The 19,880-nt window shown below is 30.6% G+C and overlaps 1 protein-coding gene across 1 annotated transcript; it reads right to left on the minus strand.

Moving 5' to 3' along the window:
* Positions 1-6,540: 6,540 nt before the first annotated feature.
* On the minus strand, positions 6,541-18,617 carry LOC134255691 (uncharacterized). The gene is made up of 9 exons (XM_062738209.1): positions 18,550-18,617; positions 17,652-18,155; positions 16,576-16,827; positions 15,258-15,509; positions 12,852-13,075; positions 12,519-12,650; positions 10,289-10,327; positions 7,504-8,745; positions 6,541-7,260 (listed from the first exon to the last, which is right to left on the minus strand). The coding sequence occupies exons 1-9, from the start codon at positions 18,578-18,580 to the stop codon at positions 7,237-7,239; spliced, it is 2,700 nt and encodes an 899-aa protein (XP_062594193.1). The 5' UTR covers positions 18,581-18,617; the 3' UTR covers positions 6,541-7,236.
* Between the last annotated feature and the right edge of the window lie 1,263 nt (positions 18,618-19,880).

Below are 19,880 nucleotides of genomic sequence, written 5' to 3' on the forward strand. Positions count from 1 at the left end.
TGATACTAAAAATTTGATATCATGTTATTTAAAGATCTATGTAAATTTAAAATAAGGTTGTGAATTAACTGTTGTAAATTCTCCCCCCCCCCCCCTATCTTTGCCATTTTCATAACATTGATAGCTTTTTTCTTTGCGATGTCCAGAAAGACATCTGACTTTTAGTGACTACACTTAATTATGATCCCTATGTTTATAAATCTTTGATTAGTGATAAATTGTAAAGAATTTATAAGTAGCCATTACTTATCCCTAACTTACATGATTTTGAAAGTATTTTCTCAATAAGACTGTCTCGGCCATTCCGACATTTTGACTATTGGCGGCCATTTTGGACATTTTGCCGCCATCTTGGATTTTTTAGGAGGTATGGAAAAAGGAAATTAGGGCTTGTATTGATCTTTCCTAAAATATTTTCGGAATGACTGTAAAATAGCAATTTTCGTAACGATTTATACATTTTTTACGTTTATGCAATGTAGTAGCTTTTCAAGTGAAAGAATGGAAAGAGAAAATACTCCTGTTTGCATCGATTATCATCCTTCCGGATATTTTGCTTTATAGAATAGAATTTCCTTTTCAGAATTCTTTATTAAATTCATAAACATTAAGTCAAATTGATTGTTCATAGCATTTAGAAAATATATTATGACGGATCAACATAATTATGTAACATCTAAGTTTGCTAATTTTCAAATAAATACTCTTTTGTTCTGACTTTTTTTTCAATTTTCTCTTTCGTAAATGACGTCGGCCGTAAATCTAAAATCATTAAAAAAGTAAATAATGCGCCCTTCATATAAAAGAAAATAAAACTATTGAAAATTGATTAAATCACTTGACTGTTCTTTACGTATAAACTTATAATACAGTATGTCAATTCTTTGATCAACCAAAATCGTCAGGAATGTTTAGAGAATGCAACGTTGGCTGTCCAAAAAAATATACAAGCAATATTTATTTTCTATGACTTGCCTATAATTCGGAGTTTTACACTAAAATCAACTCCCGCCGACTTATAAGCGAGTACATATGAAAAATAAAATGTCTGCTTATCAGCTCTGAATATTATACAACTTTAATTCGTGTCGTTTAGTACTGATACTGTCAAGGGTGTACATTTACGTTAATGAAAATGTCAGCGGACTTCTCAAAATTGATGATATAAGCTAAAATTAGCCCCCACTAAACATTCCACTTCTGAAACAAAACATGCAATAATTCAAAATTTAATATACTGCTGTTCTTGTTGAATATTTATTCGGACAGGCGAAAAGACGACTGTATAATTTCAACTACAGTTACAGTATTTAATTTAATCTAAAACGAAAATAAGTTTACAGTACCATAGATAGTCATTAAGGCCAGACGACACGTTCCTCAAAAATATATAACTTTTCCTAAGAATTTGTCATTGAACTATAGGCGCCAAAACAAGTTTCCTCACAAAAAATTAGGGATTTAGACAAGATACCACAGGGTCATATATTTTATAATCCTATTGAGTAATCTTTTGAATGGCATATATTGAAATTTTTGGTGTACTTTTATTTAAAAACATTTTGAAAATAATGTAGAAATCAGAAGAGAATTACAAATATGAAAAGCTTTTGATATAATACCTAGAGATACAAAACATAAATTTTAGGAACGTGTCGTCTGACCTTAATATAATTTTTAATATTTAAGGAATGAAGCTTATTTCAACTTATGTTATCCGATATAACATAGCTTCGGGCAGTTTACGCTTTATAAACCGCTTTTAGCGGTTTAAATTCTATCATTTGTAGAAATAACTTAGCCATAGATTTAATCACATGTTTTTATTTAGATGATACAGTAAATTTTCGTATATGCGATAAATGATAATTAAATTGAAATAAGCAGTTTTATTAATTTGTTTGTAGCAATGGAGAAAACAAATATTACAAAAAAATATGAATGCTGAAAAGAAAAAAATAATCTTAACATATAATTTAACAGGTATGACTGAAAAAAAAATTTAAACCTTTTATCCGGGATAGAATCCTTCCTCATAATGTATATTTTAGGAAGATGTCATTATGTATTATTGTACATTAATAAACTGAAAGATTATAAAATAATAATTTTTTTTTGAATTTAATAACTTATGACACATTTGCTTTTTTCAGTATGATCAAATTTACATATCTAATTATTACATCTCACTAAATGACATCTTAAAAAGCTTTCCCGCTAAACACACACTTGGAACTACATTCTCAATACGTACAGTAAAAGGACATACATGTATCTATCATGAGCTTGTTATAATTGTTGCTTGGATTTGTTAAATATAGTCATGCTGTACTCATACCTTTTACTATAATGCTGAATAATGTAAAGACATTAAATCAGTATATACAAGTAGTTATAATAAAATGTTAATGCAATAAAGGCATTTCAAATAAATTAAATTTTGGATTTGGTTTTAAGGATACTTAAATAAAATAGATAAAGAAAATTGCATCTTCGACAATTTGCTCAAACCTGTGTACTTGTGTCTTATTAAAATATTTTACCTTGAAAGGCTATTTGAGAGGAAGTTTTATTTTTCTATAGCTCCATTTGAATTTAAGCTTTAACATCAACAATCAACAATAGCCAATGCGATAATTTTCTTTTTTTCATATTTGCATCCTCCTTATTAAACGACATTAAATACTCTTTAGCGCTGATTTTATTAGATGTGCTTGCTTAAATTAGCTGAAACATTTTTTTTTTGGTTTACGTTGTTCTTGTCTATTCCCGAGTTGTCTAACCTGAAAACATACAATCTGGGTATTTACATTTTACACATGAGTAGATAATTTTACAACGAAATTCTTTGTCGACAAAAGATGACCTACATATTTGTGAACTCAGGTGATTTAAACCATTTTTCTGTCGATTAAATGCAAGAAAAATAACCCAAAGATGGATACCAATGAAGGTATACGTTGTTGTCTTCCTTTGCAAATAATCAACTTGAAATACACTGTATGATGAAAATTTGAGGCACACAAGGTGTGTATTTTTATTTGATATTTTTGCATTAAAGAATGTGGGTTTCATTTCGTGCGTGTGTGTGTGTGTGTGTGTGTGTGTGTGTGTGTGTGTGTGTGTGTGTGTGTGTGTGTGTGTGCGACTTGCTGGACAATTGTGTTTTGCATTACAGGGAGAACAAAAGGTTGCATATTTGAGTCACTACACTTGTATATTGCTGGGCAGTCAGTATGCCTTGTACTTGTACATAATATGTCCTGCAAGTGTAAGATATTCATCATTACACCCCCACCAAATCTATCAGCTTCTATACGCAAAACTCTCTCTCTACGGCGTCTGTACACCCTTGCCCTTCCATCAGCACGATGGAGTGAAAAATTTTCTCAATGAGACTTTAGATTTCATGCTGTGAGCAGTCGGGGTTCAACAGTTTAATTAGAATAGCGTATCAATATGTTTTGTACTAACGATCACTAAACGTACTACTAAAGCATTTCTTTTCATATAAAATGAAAAAATAAATTATTACTATAAATACCCATTAAATCAATATAATCAACTTTAATTCAAAGTTTGAAAGAATTATATGTAGAAATTTCATATTATGATTTTTAACTTTGAGAAATGTGTCAAAGTCCATACAATGTGACCGTGGACGATCAATTTCAATATGACTGAAAGAAGGAAATTAATCTACTTCCCGTTCAATAATAATTACACAAAAAATATTTAGGAACATCGCTGTAGACATGAAACATCATCAGTTAGTAACCTTCTTGTGCATGTTTATATTAAGCACGTTTAATTTTCTTTGCTCATGTTCCAGGGAATTTTCATATTGTAACACGTAGATATCCCTGTTTCATAATTTGATATACATGTATAATACAATTAATGTACCTGATTCCTTCATAACTATGATTATTATGACGATCGAATGTGATGCTTTTTGAATTATAATAGAATACTCCACTCAAAAATATATTTTTGTAGAGACTTCAAGAATTGTTGTGCAGGTTACATGTGGAATGTAGAAACCCAGCACTGCGAAAGTAAGGGAAATAAATCCATACTCCTGGATTCGGCTATAAAAATTTCATTTGGTTGAATGAATATGAAATACTTAAAGGCTTTCAGAACAGTTTGACATTCTTTTTTAAAATAAGATAAGACAATATTCATCCCTCCTTCTATGATCACAGACACCTAAAATGTAGATCGATATCCTACCTTCTTAAATTAAAAACAATTAAAGAGGTTTGTACGAGGGGTTATCAAAACATTTGTGGACTGAGGCTATTAAATTTTTACTAAGTAGTCTGTGCTTTCAAACTTTATTTGGAACATAAAACAACAAAATATAAAGAAATGCTGAAAATGTTACCCTAATACGTTCATTATTTGCCAAATTATGATAAAATAAAAACGACATTATATGATTACCCGGCGCTGTCACCGTTAGTTTCATGACGTCCGACAACGTCATTGTTTTTCAAGGTCCGCATCTGCTATCTCATACACTTTTTTGAGATTCCCTGGAGCTGAGTAAGGACTTAAACCCCCTTGCTTATAGTACTTTACCATGTCATGAACAGCGGCTTTCAATTCAATGTATATAATATTCCGAATAGATTTATGCATTGGGAGAGATTCTCGCTTGATTATGCCAGCATATTTTGCTTTTGGGAGCAAACTCCAAGTTTTGCTACAACGCATGACCAATGTCATTTTTTGACGTGATTGATTTTTCACACTTTGAATACAAATCGACATTAGCTGTGCATCCCTTTTCTCTCTGAATCTATTTTGACATTAAAAGACAAGTACTCTGGATGCATATTTTTTTCTCTGTAGCCAGTTTAAACAGTTCTTTGGTATATACCTTTTTTTCACGGGCAAATCTTTATAAAGTTATAACATGTTGGAAAAAGAAATCCCCCCTTTTGACGTCATTTTCAAGGCCTTATATATATTCGGTTGGACACTACATGCAAAATTTACGATAGATATCATCAAAATTTTCAGAATGAAGTAAAATTTTCATATTTTATGGAACAATTGTGTCCCAACAAATATCTGAATTAACGGAATTTTGTACGTCAATTGTTCATATCAATAGTTTTTTCTCAGTTACACATGGGTCGCTAAAACGTCACCTTTGCGCCGCCTGGACATACCATTGCTTACAAAAACATTACTAAATTATTTAAAAAATGAAATTTATTATTTATGATTTATTCTTTAGAGAGAAAAGTTGATGCTAACTATATATTTTAAAATTCATTGATGTGCTTAAACCGGTTTTAATATTAGAGCGCTAATCCACGGACTTTTTGATAACCCCTCGTATGTTCTAGTAGTAACAAAAAAAAAAAAATAATGAAATTTCGCTTTATCTCATTGGTTTAAGATTTGAAATATTTTACAGTTAACAAATCAGATAAAGCGAACAGATATGAGAACACCAAAACATTCTTCAGAGCAGTCAGTGGAAAAAATTGTGTATACCAATGTTGTTTCTGATCTTGTGTATTTTATATGCTTTCGTGTAAGGCCATTCTCTGAAGTTGATAAAACAAACAATCTGTTTGCATAGAACGATACATAGATATGATTGACGGGGGAATTTTATATTTCTGAGGTATTAAAGCTTTTACAATTTTTTAATAAAAAGAGGGTGCTATCGGTCTACACTTCGGACGCCTGTGCTTTGATTTGGTCAATGCAATTTTTTTTTCTTTTTTAAGAATGTTTACCGGGATACAGTGGAGTCAACTGTAGTCTTCCATGTCCTTATCCTTTTTATGGTGACGAATGTCAAGGAACATGTGACTGTGACAACAACACGTGTGATGTTTCCACTGGTTGCCTAGTATACACAACAAGTAAGGGTCTTGAATTTATTTTTCTTAATTAGAAACACGTAAAAATTTTACCTTTCAGTCGAAAGACACAAGGGTAGGCAAGTCAAGACACAGGGGGAAAGAAGCTGTGGTCAATTAATTGCAATTTAACGACACTTAAAACAGGATCGTTTTTAAAGCCTATTATTTCTCTTCATGTTTTCTTAAACACCTGAATGTTTTTAAGAAAAAAAATATATTTTCAGCAGACGTATGATTTTCCCAACAATATTAAAATGAAAACAATATTTCAAAATCAAGAAACGATAAATAAACTCTTCAAGTAACTACGCAAGTAAGTTAAGGCTAGGTAGAGGTATTTCTTGGGTATTTTTTACAGAGAGAAGGTTCAAGCTATTTTCTTATACATACTAAGTTCACACAGCATTATAGAGCAACTGCACTTTATGACGTGTATTTATAACAGCTCAGTTCTACATATCATTAAATGGCATCTTTAATAGTTTTTCCGCTAATCACCCACTGGGATCTACATTCTCAATACATACAGTTAAAAGACGTACAGTGTATCTATCATGAGCTGGTTATTTTTGCTACTTGGATTTGTTAAATATATTTATGCTGTGCTCATACCTTTTACTATTATTCTAAATAAAGTAAAGGCATTTAATAAGTATATTTTTATTTCAAGATATTAATGCAATAAATCATAATTTCAAATAAATTAAATTTTGGATTTGATTTTAAGGACATTGGAAAAACAAAACAGATAAAAAAAAATATTTGCATTACTCCTATGTGCTTGTGTCTTTTTAAAAATATTTTTACCTTAAAGGACTATTTGAGAAAAGATTTTTTTCTATAGCTTCCTTTGAATTCAAACTTTCCCACCAACAATCAAAAATTCTGCATGCAATCAAATAAAACATATTTTTGTTTACATTTGCAGCCTTCAAATGATTAACATATCCACATTAAACGACATTAAATACTTGTTAGCATTTTATTAGATGCGCTTAAAGGGGTTCTTTTAAGATTTTACATGACATTGTTAAGAATCTGAACAAATACAGTCTTCTTATCGCGGATGAAATAAACTTTTCGATTATCCATAAACAGAATCTATATGCATTATTTATTAAAGGATGAAACATAGTTACAGTGTAAATGCATTAATAAAAAATTATAGCAACGTAAACATTAAGCATTGAACAAATGCAAAATTAATTTAGATAACCCACTCGTACAGCACCATTATCTTCATTCTTTTATGCATGTGAACATCTTATTTATTTTCCTTATGGTAAATAAGCTGTATTGTTTTTGGTATTTTGGTATACTGTACATTTATGAATACGTCTGAGTTTTATTTTTCTTCGTCGTCTTTTACCTGCAATAAATTTAATAGTTTTAGTGAGCATCAAATCAAATAAAAAGGCATATCTTAGATCTAAATGAATATATTCACCAACAAACATAGAAAAGTAATTATAAATATAAGTAATCATAACTTAATACAAATGTTTTTGAAAAAAGCTTTTCAAAGCTGATATTAAGTAAATGAAATGTAAATATCTTGTATTTAAACTTTCTATTTTACTCTGTCTGAGTCATGTAAAACATGTTTTATTACCCAGTATTCTAGGAGCTTTGCTCTATTGACAATATGGTTTTTATCGACATGATTTGGACATGCGAATTCATGAACCTTGTTGATTATGTCTCTTTCTTCTATGAACTTTTTCTCACTTTCTTCAGTTAAATTGATATCTTTACATGAGAATCCAGTAACATATTTCACCGATTTATGAAATGTTGATGTAATTTTCCCAATCATTTCTTCAATCATTTCTCTGCAGCTTAACGTGTGTTCTATTTCCAGTTCTCTATTATCTCTTCTAAACATTTGCACTTGGATACAAGATTCGTTTATTGCAATTGCTATGTTATGATACCCTTGTCTATCTGTCATGTAAAAAGCTATATCTTTATAAAGCATCTTGCCTTTATCTAATACTTTCCATTTACCGATACAAGCCACAATCAGGCGGTAAAAAAAGAAATGCGGGATAAAGTCTGTGAATTTAAAATGTAGAATAGACGTCTTTTGGCAGGACATTATTTTACCAATAGAGGATAGATCGAAGTCCTTTTTATTCATACTCGGAATGTAGTACTTCACTTCATCCACTATTTCCGATTTCTCTGCGTCAGTTTGATTTGCAGTTTCATAATCGACCTCTGCAATAAGACCTAATTTGTTCATATAGGGTATTATTTTGCTCTTGTGTTGAATACACGACTTTGTTGTTTTATTATGTGTCCATATTTCCTGCAATAGTATGTCAGACAAAATTCCAAACTTGTTAAATAAGTTGAACTCATTGTTATTTCTGTAATGTTTATCAAAATGCTTCGGGTCGGTTATGATATGCTTAAAAGCATCGACAAACCACTGCACATCAACGATTATAACATCTTTTAAGCTTTCATTTGGAAAATGCAAGATTAATCCTACTTCGTGGTAGAATTTTAGAATATCACCCACATTGATATCCTTTTCAGTCTCAGGATAATTATTTCTGAAAAACATCGTCATGTCATTTCTTGAAATGATTTGTTTCTGTTGGTTTTCTTTTAAAAACTTTTCACAGTCACTCCATACTTTAGGTATTCTTTCACCCCAGTGTGATAATGCTTCCGCGGTATCGACAATCGCTTTTCTTATTTTTTCTATGTCTTTGTTTTTTGTCCATGGCATTCTAGGTGGAAATCCAACTTCAAAATAATGATCGAATGATAGATGTCCCACCAGACTCTGGTCTCCAGGAATACATTTTATCAAAGAGTCATAAAACAACCCGTCCTTTGCTTCCTAAAATGAATGTAGTGACAGTAAATTAGTACAGAAACGGGTGTAAATGTTTTTTTTATGTACTATAGCAAAATAAAACTGTAAAGAACTGGAAGGATCACTTTGTTTCATAATTTAAGTCAAACTTACAATTTTTCAGCAAGAAAATAAATAGTAAAATGATACACATTATTTTAGTTAACATATTATAACCATCACGATGAACATTTATTGCCATCATTAATAATTAAAGTGAGATAAAATCAACGAATGAAAAAAAAAATGAAAAATGATTTTGCGTTTAAAAAAATGAATTTTCTTTTGCAAATCATGACCCAATTTCCCACTGCATTAATTTGTGCAAAAATGTAATCCAATATACTCTTTGTTAAAGTATGATAAGTAGGCATTGCTACATTTTACAAGTGCAAATTCTGTAATAATCTTCCAGTATTCCAAGAGGAAAGGGGATACTGTCGATGAGTTAGAAATATAAACTATAAATTCAGTTATTGCAAGCAATAGCGTATGTCGCCCCGAAGTGGACAAGACTTTCATTTTTCATCACTTAAACAATACCCATTAGCTAAGCATGGACAACCATCAACTCGTATCAGTCCTTTCGGTGCTTTGATTTAAAAATCAAAGTTAAAGAATTTTCACTCTCACCTGTTTCCATGGCAACTATTGACAATTTTCAATTCTTAAATGCAACACACACAATAACAGATACTAATCATTAAATTAATAAAGTTTCATGGCGAATGTCCAAGGGTCCAGAGACAACACTCGGACAAAATTCTACGCTTTTAGCAGTGTCCATGGCAATGGTAGTCATTTTGAAACTGAATGACCACACAACACAACTACAACCTGTGATCGTCCTTTGAGGAAAGTTTCAAAAAGATTGTCCCAGCCATCTTCGAGAAACCCATAGAACAAAAACATGGCTTGCGTACAATCGCAATTGGTCGCCCCCGACTTCGTTTGGGGCGCCATAATAATACTGTTTATGGTATCAATAAAGAAAAAAATATATGTTTTGGTAGGTTTTACAAGGGTTAATATTATTTTTTTTCTTCTCATTTGGTTTTCATTTCCTGTGATTTTCATTGATCTTTCTGTGGCGTTATATCCCGTATCACATATATACGATAATAATTTCCACGACTCTTCATAGATCACTGCGGGAAGCAGAAATCAGATCATTTTTTCATTGAATTTTGATACTCTCATTAAAATTTAAGTCATCAGACATGCGACAAGATTGCCTATTGGTTATATCATTTTTATGGGGCGTGGAAATCTCAGGCGCACCACGCCCTCGATTTCCATGCCCCATTAAAACGATATATTCAATATTACTCGGCATCTCTGATGTAACCTATACTTGCTTATTTATTCCTGAAGAATAAAAACTTTAGCATGAATGATTTTATGAAATCTCACAGTCAATCTTGAATTCCCAGGCTAAAAAAATCAAAGCTGCTTTTCGTGTTGCTTAAAAAACTATGCAAAAAAATTCATTAGTAGTGTTATTATATAATTCAAAACGCATCAATACCTCGTTTGAATGAGAACCTGGGCATATGCAATGGCTTTCCTAAAAAAAGAAACAAAAACTATTTTAAAAAAAAGAAATCTCCCTTTTTCTAATAAATATAAAAAATGATATATGAGAAAGTATATATTACAACAATGCAACTCTGACCTATTTTTTAAAGATTTTTTCTTGGTTACATGTAATTCGAGCATCAACATTGATGCACTAGATATATCCCTTTTTTCAAAGTACAACAATGAATAATTATTAAATAATTATAAAGTTATGAAAAAACATCTGTTTGGTTTTATTTTCGGAACGGATATATAATAATCAATGTGCATATGTTAGGGTGTTGGTCTGCAGCTAAGCAAAACTCCATTTTTTCTACATATGAAAAAAAAACATGGTCAAATGTTCGTAAAACTATACAATAGCACAGAGCAAACAAGGACCTCCAAAACATCAGAAGTGTGATAAGGTGCTATGGAGAAGTGAGCTCCCCCTGCTGACAAGTCACACCCGTCGTGTGCTCGCTTTCAAAATTGAGAAACAATCCATCGTCAATTCAGTGTATAAATAATGGACAAACAATTAGTATGAAAAATGTGAGTCATCATATGACTTAATGATACATTGTATTTGCTGACAAGGTCATTGTATCGACCATAGAACTTACGAATTATGACTTTAAACGAGACTGTTGATATTGTTGTTTCAGCAACTTGTTTTTCAATAATTTACCTCGGTTTAGAATTTTTTATACGTAGAGACCTTAACAAAAAATACTATAGTTAACTATAGTTAACTATAGTTAACTATAGTTATAACTTTGACACTTTGAAAACTTTGACAAAAACTTTGACACTTTGAAAAACTTTGGCGAAAACTTTGACACTTTGAAAAACTTTGGCGAAAACTTTGACACTTTGAAAATCTTTGGCGAAAACTTTGACACTTTGAAAAACTTTGGCGAAAACTTTGAGACTTTGAAAAACTTTGGCGAAAACTTTGACACTTTGAAAAACTTTGGCGAAAACTTTGACACTTTGAAAAACTTTGACACTTTGAAACTTTGGCGAAAACTTTGACACTTTGAAAAACTTTGGCGAAAAACTTTGACACTTTGAAAAACTCTTATCGAAAACTTTGACACTTTGAAAAACTTTATCGAAAACTTTGACACTTTGAAAAACTTTATTGAAAACTTTAATACTTCAAAAAACTTTATCGAAAACTTTGGAACTTCAAAAAACTTTATAGAAAACTTTGACACTTTGAAAAACTTTATCTAAAACTTTGATACTTTGAAAAACTATATCGAAAACTTTGATACTTTGAAAAACTTTATCGAAAACTTTGATACTTTGAAAAACTTTATGGAAAACATGGATACTTTAACACTCAAAAAACTTTATCAAAGACTTTGACGCTTTGAAAACTTTGACACTTTGAAAAACTTTATCGAAAACTTTGATACTTCAAAAAACTTTATCGAAAACTTGGATACTTTAACACTTCGAAAAACTTTATCGAGACTTTGACACTTTGAAAAAGTTTATCCAAAATTTTAACACTTTAAAATTAAAAACTTTATCGAAAACTTGGAAACTTTGAAAAACTTTATTGAAAACTTAGACACTTTGAAAAAGTTTATTCACAACTTTGATACTTAAAAAAAACTTTATCAAAAACTTGGATACTTTAACACTTCGAAAAGCTTTATCAAATACTTTGACACTTTGAAAAAGTTTATGAAAAACTTTGACACTTTAAAAACTTTGGCGAAAACTTTGACACTTTGAAAAACTTTATCAAAAACTTTGACACTTTGAAAAACTTTGACAAAATCTTTGACACTTTGAAAAACTTTGGCGAAAACTTTGACACTTTGAAAAACTTTGGAGAAAACTTAGACACTTTGAAAAACTTGGGCGAAAACTTTGACACTTTGAAAAACTTTGGCGAAAACTTTGACACTTTGAAAAACTTTGGCGAAAACTTTGACACTTTGAAAAACTTTGGCGAAAACTTTGACACTTTGAACAACTTTGGCGAAAACTTTGACACTTTGATTTAACATAGTTAACTATAGTAAACTATAGTTAACTAAAGTAAACTATAGTATTTTTTTGTTAGGGGAATGCTCTTCCGTATCGAATCAACTGAGATATATAAACTCCGTATGCAGGGGATGAACTAAGAAGCAAGAGTTAAACGAAGAGACGACAAAATCGTTGTTTGAGAAAACCTGTATTTTATCTGCATGGGTTGCCACGAGTATAACTGGACTCAGATCCTTGTTTCTTTTTTCAGGCAGAATAAAATCTTCTCTTTCGTCACAGTATGTATGTATTGATTGCAACCAGAACCGGAAAAAGTTCTATGAAATAAAGTAACAATAAAATTGCAATTACATTATATATATTCGTTTTTTTTTTGTTATCCATCTAGATCAAATAAGATGAGAAATCACTTTAATTAAAAAACTTAATTTAATGAATAATCAGGAAAAAAACTCAAGTCATTAAGAAATCTATTCGAGCAGCCATCAAAAGTGATGTTAGCAATTAAAAGAAATCACCTTGTACGTCCAGTTTTCAAATAGTGATCCTCTCATATCACTTCTATTCGTAGTAGGAACCGTTGACTCTAAATCTTTTGTCATGTCAACAACAAGGATATAAAAGGCCCTTCTTGACAAATACACCTGGTGACAGGCATAATAGGCCACTTGTCCAGCAAAGTCTGTGATGCTTATCAGATTTCTCGACGAGTTTGAAGCATCATCTTTGCCTTTGTCGTATTCTGAAACATAATACTGTTGATTGTTTATGATAAACTAACTTAGTATTCAAATCTAAATTATGCAAATACTATTCAAAAATACTAATCAAAATTAAACCACTGTGCATATTGTGCTTTCTAATGAGTATCCTTCGTAAAAAATATTGCTTTTAACTTTGACAAACTTAATTTGTCAAAATCAAGAAATATTCAGAAATGTATACAGTTTCTATATTGATGATAACATGAGCCAATCTAATCGGCGCTTTCATAAATTAGATGACGTAAAAAAGTGATTTTTAATTTATGTCCTAAGGTACTAGTTTCTGGTGAGGACCTGTTATTAGACTGACAGGTATTTTTACAATTTAATTTTTCAGGTTATACAAGTTTAATTGAATTTCCCTCAGTACTACAAATACGATCAAACAAATTTCATAATGATATAGAAATCTGATTACGAAATTATAAATGCATTTCTGTGTAGCGCTGAAACCTTCTGTCCATACAAAAACAATTAAATAGCATTGCGGGGGGAAATCATGTCTAATACATTGTTAAAACACCGTCATTTTTGTTTCTATTCTAAACTTTATACCGGGGAATAAAGCCGGAATTAAAGCAAATGTATCAGAGGATCATCACAAATTAAAGACAAAAAAAACAAATCTGACCCCTTGTGCAAGTTTTTAAACCATGGTTGTTGTTATATATTGCATAACATTTCTAAACTGGTATAGCAACGTAAATGTATGTCTTTCATATTAAAAAAAATCATTTTAGGAAAATGGAAAGTTTAAATTTTAGAGCATTATTTAGTGATGAAAGAAAACAATTAATTTAAGATAGTGATTCTAACTGAAATTAAATATAGTATAATGCCTTTTGCTATGAAAACTGTACTTAAAATTTTGAAACTTAAATTGACTCTGAATCGTTTTCTTAAAGAGGGGTTTAGAATCTTTAAATCTCTTAAATTATATTTCAATTATGCATGTACGTAGATTATGAAATAACATTTGAAAATAAAAATAATACATTTAGCTCTTTTTGATGTAAGAGAGCTGCATATAATAATTGAAAATACAAAATGAAATATTGCACTTTAATAGCCAATGCTCCATTGATTTCTAATGTATTTACTGCAAAGATCTGATTATTGCACAGCTAATATTTCATCAAATATCGGGATTTTTTTTTTATTTCACAAACAATATTTATTTACATATTTTTTTTCTACAATACAACATTTATTTATTTTCTTCCTTTTTTTCAAATCTTATTCTAAATTTGTTAAACTGTAATTACTTATTGACTGTTCATAGCAATGTATCGTACTTCTTATAAAATTTCATATCTCATTGTGATTCTTTTTTTATGAGATCACGTGAAATATAATGGACAAAAGACCTATTATTACATGTATAATATTTTATATTTACAATTGCTGTAGTCTTTCTTTATATAACAATGCTAAGTAAATCAAATTCAATTTTCCAAAACATGCAGTTGGTCAAATAATCAGATTTTCTCGTACGTGTCATTGGGAATGTTCCGATTCTGGCGACTTCCATTTCCAAACTAAAGTCTAAATAATGCCTAGATTTCTTGGTAACTTAAACAAGATCGTTTGACATCTATATAAGAAATAAAATATCATTTTTTTTGAGTTTCATTGGGCTATGACATGAAGTCGGTTACGTGATCAAATTCTATATCGCCCTAAGAGCATTATGGTACATGTATATCTGATCACGTACCGACTTCATGTCATTCCCAAATAATAAAAAAAACCTCTAAAAATTATATACTATTTCTAAAATAATTATACATACTAGTATACTACAGCTGTGTAGTATAGAGATAGGATTCAGTACTTCATAAGAAATTTATATCAAGTTACTTTTCATCTAATACTTAAGGAAGGATATTATTGATATTTCATCGGAAACAAATTATTTTTTGGATCTAAATGTAATTGCTATGCTATAGTATATCACCGTTTAAATAGTAATCACTTCAGTATTTTCATTAAAAGTATGTATAGAGATTGAACAATTAACCACAAAATACATGAATCAAAATCAGAAAAAAAAGTATTTAGAGTCGGATTTTTATAACAAGTAACATATACTCTGTAGAGCTTTTGGCCAGCGTAGTACGCGATGTTTCGATATTTTTATATTACTTTAGCTGAACTTACCAAGCAAAGTGTTATTTTCTACTACAAATAGATCATTGTGCACCTCTAGGCCAATAGTGGTCTTTGTTTTTTGTCTTCTCTTGCCCAAATTTTTTCTCATAAGTTCTCCTAGTAAGGTTGTTTTTCCAGCACCAGCACATCCTATAAGCATGCCTCGGGCATGAAAAACTTCTGTGCTCTCCAACTTGATTTTATTAAGAAATCGAATACGCTCTTGATGACTCCACTTCAGAACTTCTAATGGTATCTTGCCTAATAAAGAAATGAAATCATTTTTGACTAAATTCAAATGCAATTGTTTTGTAAAATGCATACATTGATTGGCTTATGCACTGTACTTTTTTAATTAGCTACACGATCATCAAAGAGATTAAAAGCTTTTGATTTCGACAATGCGAAAAATATGATATCGTTGCATACAATTTTAGAACACTTTTATATAAATGTGCATTACTACGGCTTTATATGAGACCTAATTGCTTTCAATTTAATAAGACCTGAAAATATTGATTAATACATTTTAAAAAATGTCTCAATTTAAGTCCAAACACGCTTATTTAATTTTTAATTTTACATTTACAAGCCTCAATAATCGCTTATTCTACTCTCAAAAACTTAGAAGAAACTGCGTATCAAACAAGTCTATGACGTCATCTCAATCAGTACACCGAGATCTGGCAGAAAGAAGATTCCTTCCTGCTCATAGCCCAGAGTGCCGAGTAAAGGACACAATTTGCAGCTCTCCAACGCCAAGTGGTGGCGCATCAATGTGAATGAAAACATCTTGAGAGAGATGTTCAACATTATACAGTCAATCAATCAATCATTTTCAACTAATGAATATAAAAAAATAATACATTAAATACATTAAAGAATATGACTCAATTCAGGTCACATCTTGCTTTTTTAGGAAACTTTGCATAAAAAAGATACAATAATACATGTAGCTACATTTACGTCCGAAATACAGTAAAACTGAGTGGTAAACTAAACCGTGGCGTCATTAAGAAAGTACAGCAAGATCAAAATGTCTTTAATTCTGCACTTAAATCGATTATTTGGACAAGACAAGTTACACATCAGTTTATGTTTAAAAATTATATTTATGAGAAATTAATGAATGTGAATGCCAACAAGACGTTAATATCCCCCCTCCCCAACTTTAACGTGACGTCACAATGGATTTCCAGAAGCTCTGCATAAGCAAAAGGAACTATGGGAGTTCCAAACATGGCCACGATCCCCAAAAAGTTTTTAAAAAGATTTTTTAAAATATTTTCAATTTTATATTTAGTCTCATGTAATAGAAATAACTTACATTGTTTAGACACTTCTAAATGAATATGTTCATCTGAGATAGTAGGATGAACTATTATGTCAATATTCAAAATCTTAATCAATTTTTCTGTTTCCTTCTCCGATAAGCAGATACAACTTTCTCCCGACTCTGCTTTGTAGCCTTGGGATCGAAAGTATTTTGATACAAATGATTTTGTGTGTTCCTTATATCTAAAAGCATAGGTTATTACAAAATCTTTAATTGTACCGTCTTTCTCTTGCACATATTCATCTGAAAAGAAAAAAAATGAAACTAAGGACATTTGAACACATTCGGGGCAGTGTAATTCGTAGAAGAACACCCTCTTGTTTACCCCTATACACAGCTGCATAAAATAAACATTGTTGCATAACTATCAATCTACAAAACAAAATAAGTGTAGACATTAATCCTAAAAATAGACAAAATGTTTATACTCTAATCTATATTATATTTCGATCCCAAATGCCTGTAAATCCTCCGTCTAGAAGAAGAAAACATAACAGTTTGACAGCTCAAAGAATTCTTCTAAGCGATTTTTAATTTTTTTATTTTTTTTATTTTTTTTTTTGTCTATTATTTTCAATTTATTGTCAATGATTTTTTCAAACTTTACGTGCAATATTTACTATTAAGAGAAAATAATAAAAAAAAATTGAGAGGAACAGCATAGGTACACTATTGTATAAGTAAATACCTGTTCGACGCCATCTTAGACATGGAAATTAAAGTTTTGCAATTTTTACCATATATACACGTAAGATTACTTTTCAAAATGAAACGTCCTTTTACATGTACCCTTATTGTTCATATCGTTGTACATTAGACAGGTTGCATAACACTTCATGACAATTTCTTTCATAAGGATTTTTAGATCAACATTGTTTTTCTGATAACAAGAAGGTGATTTTTAAAGAAGGTCAAATATATATAAATATCTTTATAATATTTTTAGGTAAAAAATTGAACGTTGATCATTTAAGTTTTGTACATTTAAGCGCATAGAAAAGTTAACGTATAAAATAAATGGTGGTATCACATATTTTCCTTAAAAACCTTGAAAGAAACTTACTTACCATCAATTATTATCTTTTTGAGGACAGAATTTTCTTCCATATCTGATTCATCTTTTCCGGTGAAGTGTTTACTAATGAGGAATTCTAAGTATTTTTCAACATGTAAAGACGATAAAACTATGCAGGTTTCACTATCTGAACATTTGTGTCCATCAAGTCGAAGAAATCTAATAATAAGGTTGGCAAGTTTGTTATCAAAAACATAATCTATCAAGCGTTTCGGAACGTGACACCTTTGCAACAGTGTCCAAAACGTCTGAATTTTTGCCTCCTCAGAAGCAAATGTAATGCTTCCTTCCCATGAAATAAGAGTTTCTTGCTTCACTGCTGATTCTCGATAATCGTTGATATTTAAGCGAAGGGTAGATTGTAACAATTGGTTAATTCTATCTAAATGATTTTCATTAATTTCTCCCCATTTTAAGGTAAAATTTTTACTTAATAAAACACAACAATGAAAAAGGAATTTCAATTCTGCCTGTTTGTTAGACTCCGGGAACAATCCTGTAATGTATCAAAATATAGAAATAAAAATTCAATCATATGATATTGCAACATCAATTAAGTAGTGAAATTTTGCATTTTTAGCATTCAAATGTAAGCAACTATTGAGTAAAAGTTATGAACATATTAATCAGAATTTAATTTAGTTAACATTCATTATAGAAGTCTGTAGGTAGGTCTGTTGAATAAAAATAGTGTATTGTGTATATACAATTGGGAGATTTCATAGGAAATACAATTAGTTTTACTGACTATTTATTTGTTGAATGAAAATAAGAGATAGTCTTCTCACGAATAAAAGGGTTATTAAACGTGAGAGACAAAATGGGGCATTTGTATTTCAAAAAACTCGCTTCATTGATTATAAAGAGAACTTGAACAGAAATCACTTTACCTTGAAGTCCAGAAGCGTCCCCAGGATACATAGATGGCCGTGATATTTCAGTAATTTCAACAATACTATTTACATATCTATCTTTATCGCCATTCCAAATGATGCACACATATTTCTCTGCATTCCGAGACAAATCTTCATCTGAATGGGCCATTTAGTTTCAGCGTTTGGATTTCTGCAGTAAATTATTTTTCTTGTACCATATTGCAGTAAAATCATAAACATATCAAACAATTCATAATTATTATACCTCTGTTTATTTTTTCTATATAAAAATAAGTCGAATAATCAAGCTATTTTTTTTCTAAACAGTCTCTGTCGTGAAATAGTTTTTGTGCTATTTGCCCATGGTGAATAGCCCTCAAATTTTTCAACGGCAGCATTCGATTTCCCTCGCTTTTCATTTCGGAAGACTTCTGATTTTATATGGATTGTGACGTATATATTATGACGTAACAAAAGTAAAGTCAGCATCGGTATAATAAAACACCTATTTACTGACTATTCGGACAATAGCAACTTTATCGTCCCCCTCGACAGCAAACTATTTCCCGAGGCGCAGCCGAGGGATTGCGCCTCGGGAAATAGTTTGCTGTCTTGGGGACGATAAACTTGCTATTGTCCTCATAGCCAGTAAATAGGTGTATAATGTAAACTTTACAAAATGTCAAAAAGAATAAATTATTATCTAAAATATGAAATATTTTTATGAGAAATATTTTAGCTATAGAATTCTCTTCTAATTTAAGTTTTATTAAAATTTTATTGGTTAGTGGAATTTTATGAAGAACATGCTTTACGTATGAACAATTTTTAAAACGAAGTAGATTATTGACAAACAAGTTGATGAAACAAGAATTCCAGCAGTTTCATTTCAAGTCATCATTTTGCAGTTCTAAGTTAGAAATGAGATATTCCCTGTTTGACGTAAAATTTAATGTAGAAAAATGATGAATCTCATTGTAGGACATATTTGTAGTTTAACAGAGTGCTAAACAGTGCATCAAGTAGGTGTTATTCTCACACTCATCATATACAGAGTTGTAAATGCAAAACTAAGAGACGTGGATACTGGAAAAGGAAATTTAGCAAAAAGCAGTAAGCCTTAGAAAAGTGTATGTCTTAAAGGGAAGGTATATGGTCAGAAACAATTGGTGAATTTTCTTTAAGATGTGTATTGATTTACAGAATACTAGGTGTTTTATCCTACTCTATAGCATGTATAGGGCCTAGGGGGTAGCATTATGGTTGCGACTGAGACTTTAACCTTCGCTTGGGGTGAAAAGCCACAGAATATTCACGTCCAACAGTAGGATTTGTACTCGCGGTGT

The sequence above is a fragment of the Saccostrea cucullata genome, unplaced genomic scaffold, assembly GCF_032062105.1.
Source record: "Saccostrea cucullata isolate Sc308-1 unplaced genomic scaffold, CSIRO_AGI_Scuc_v1 ctg2009, whole genome shotgun sequence".
Classification (NCBI taxonomy): Eukaryota; Metazoa; Mollusca; class Bivalvia; order Ostreida; family Ostreidae; genus Saccostrea; species Saccostrea cuccullata.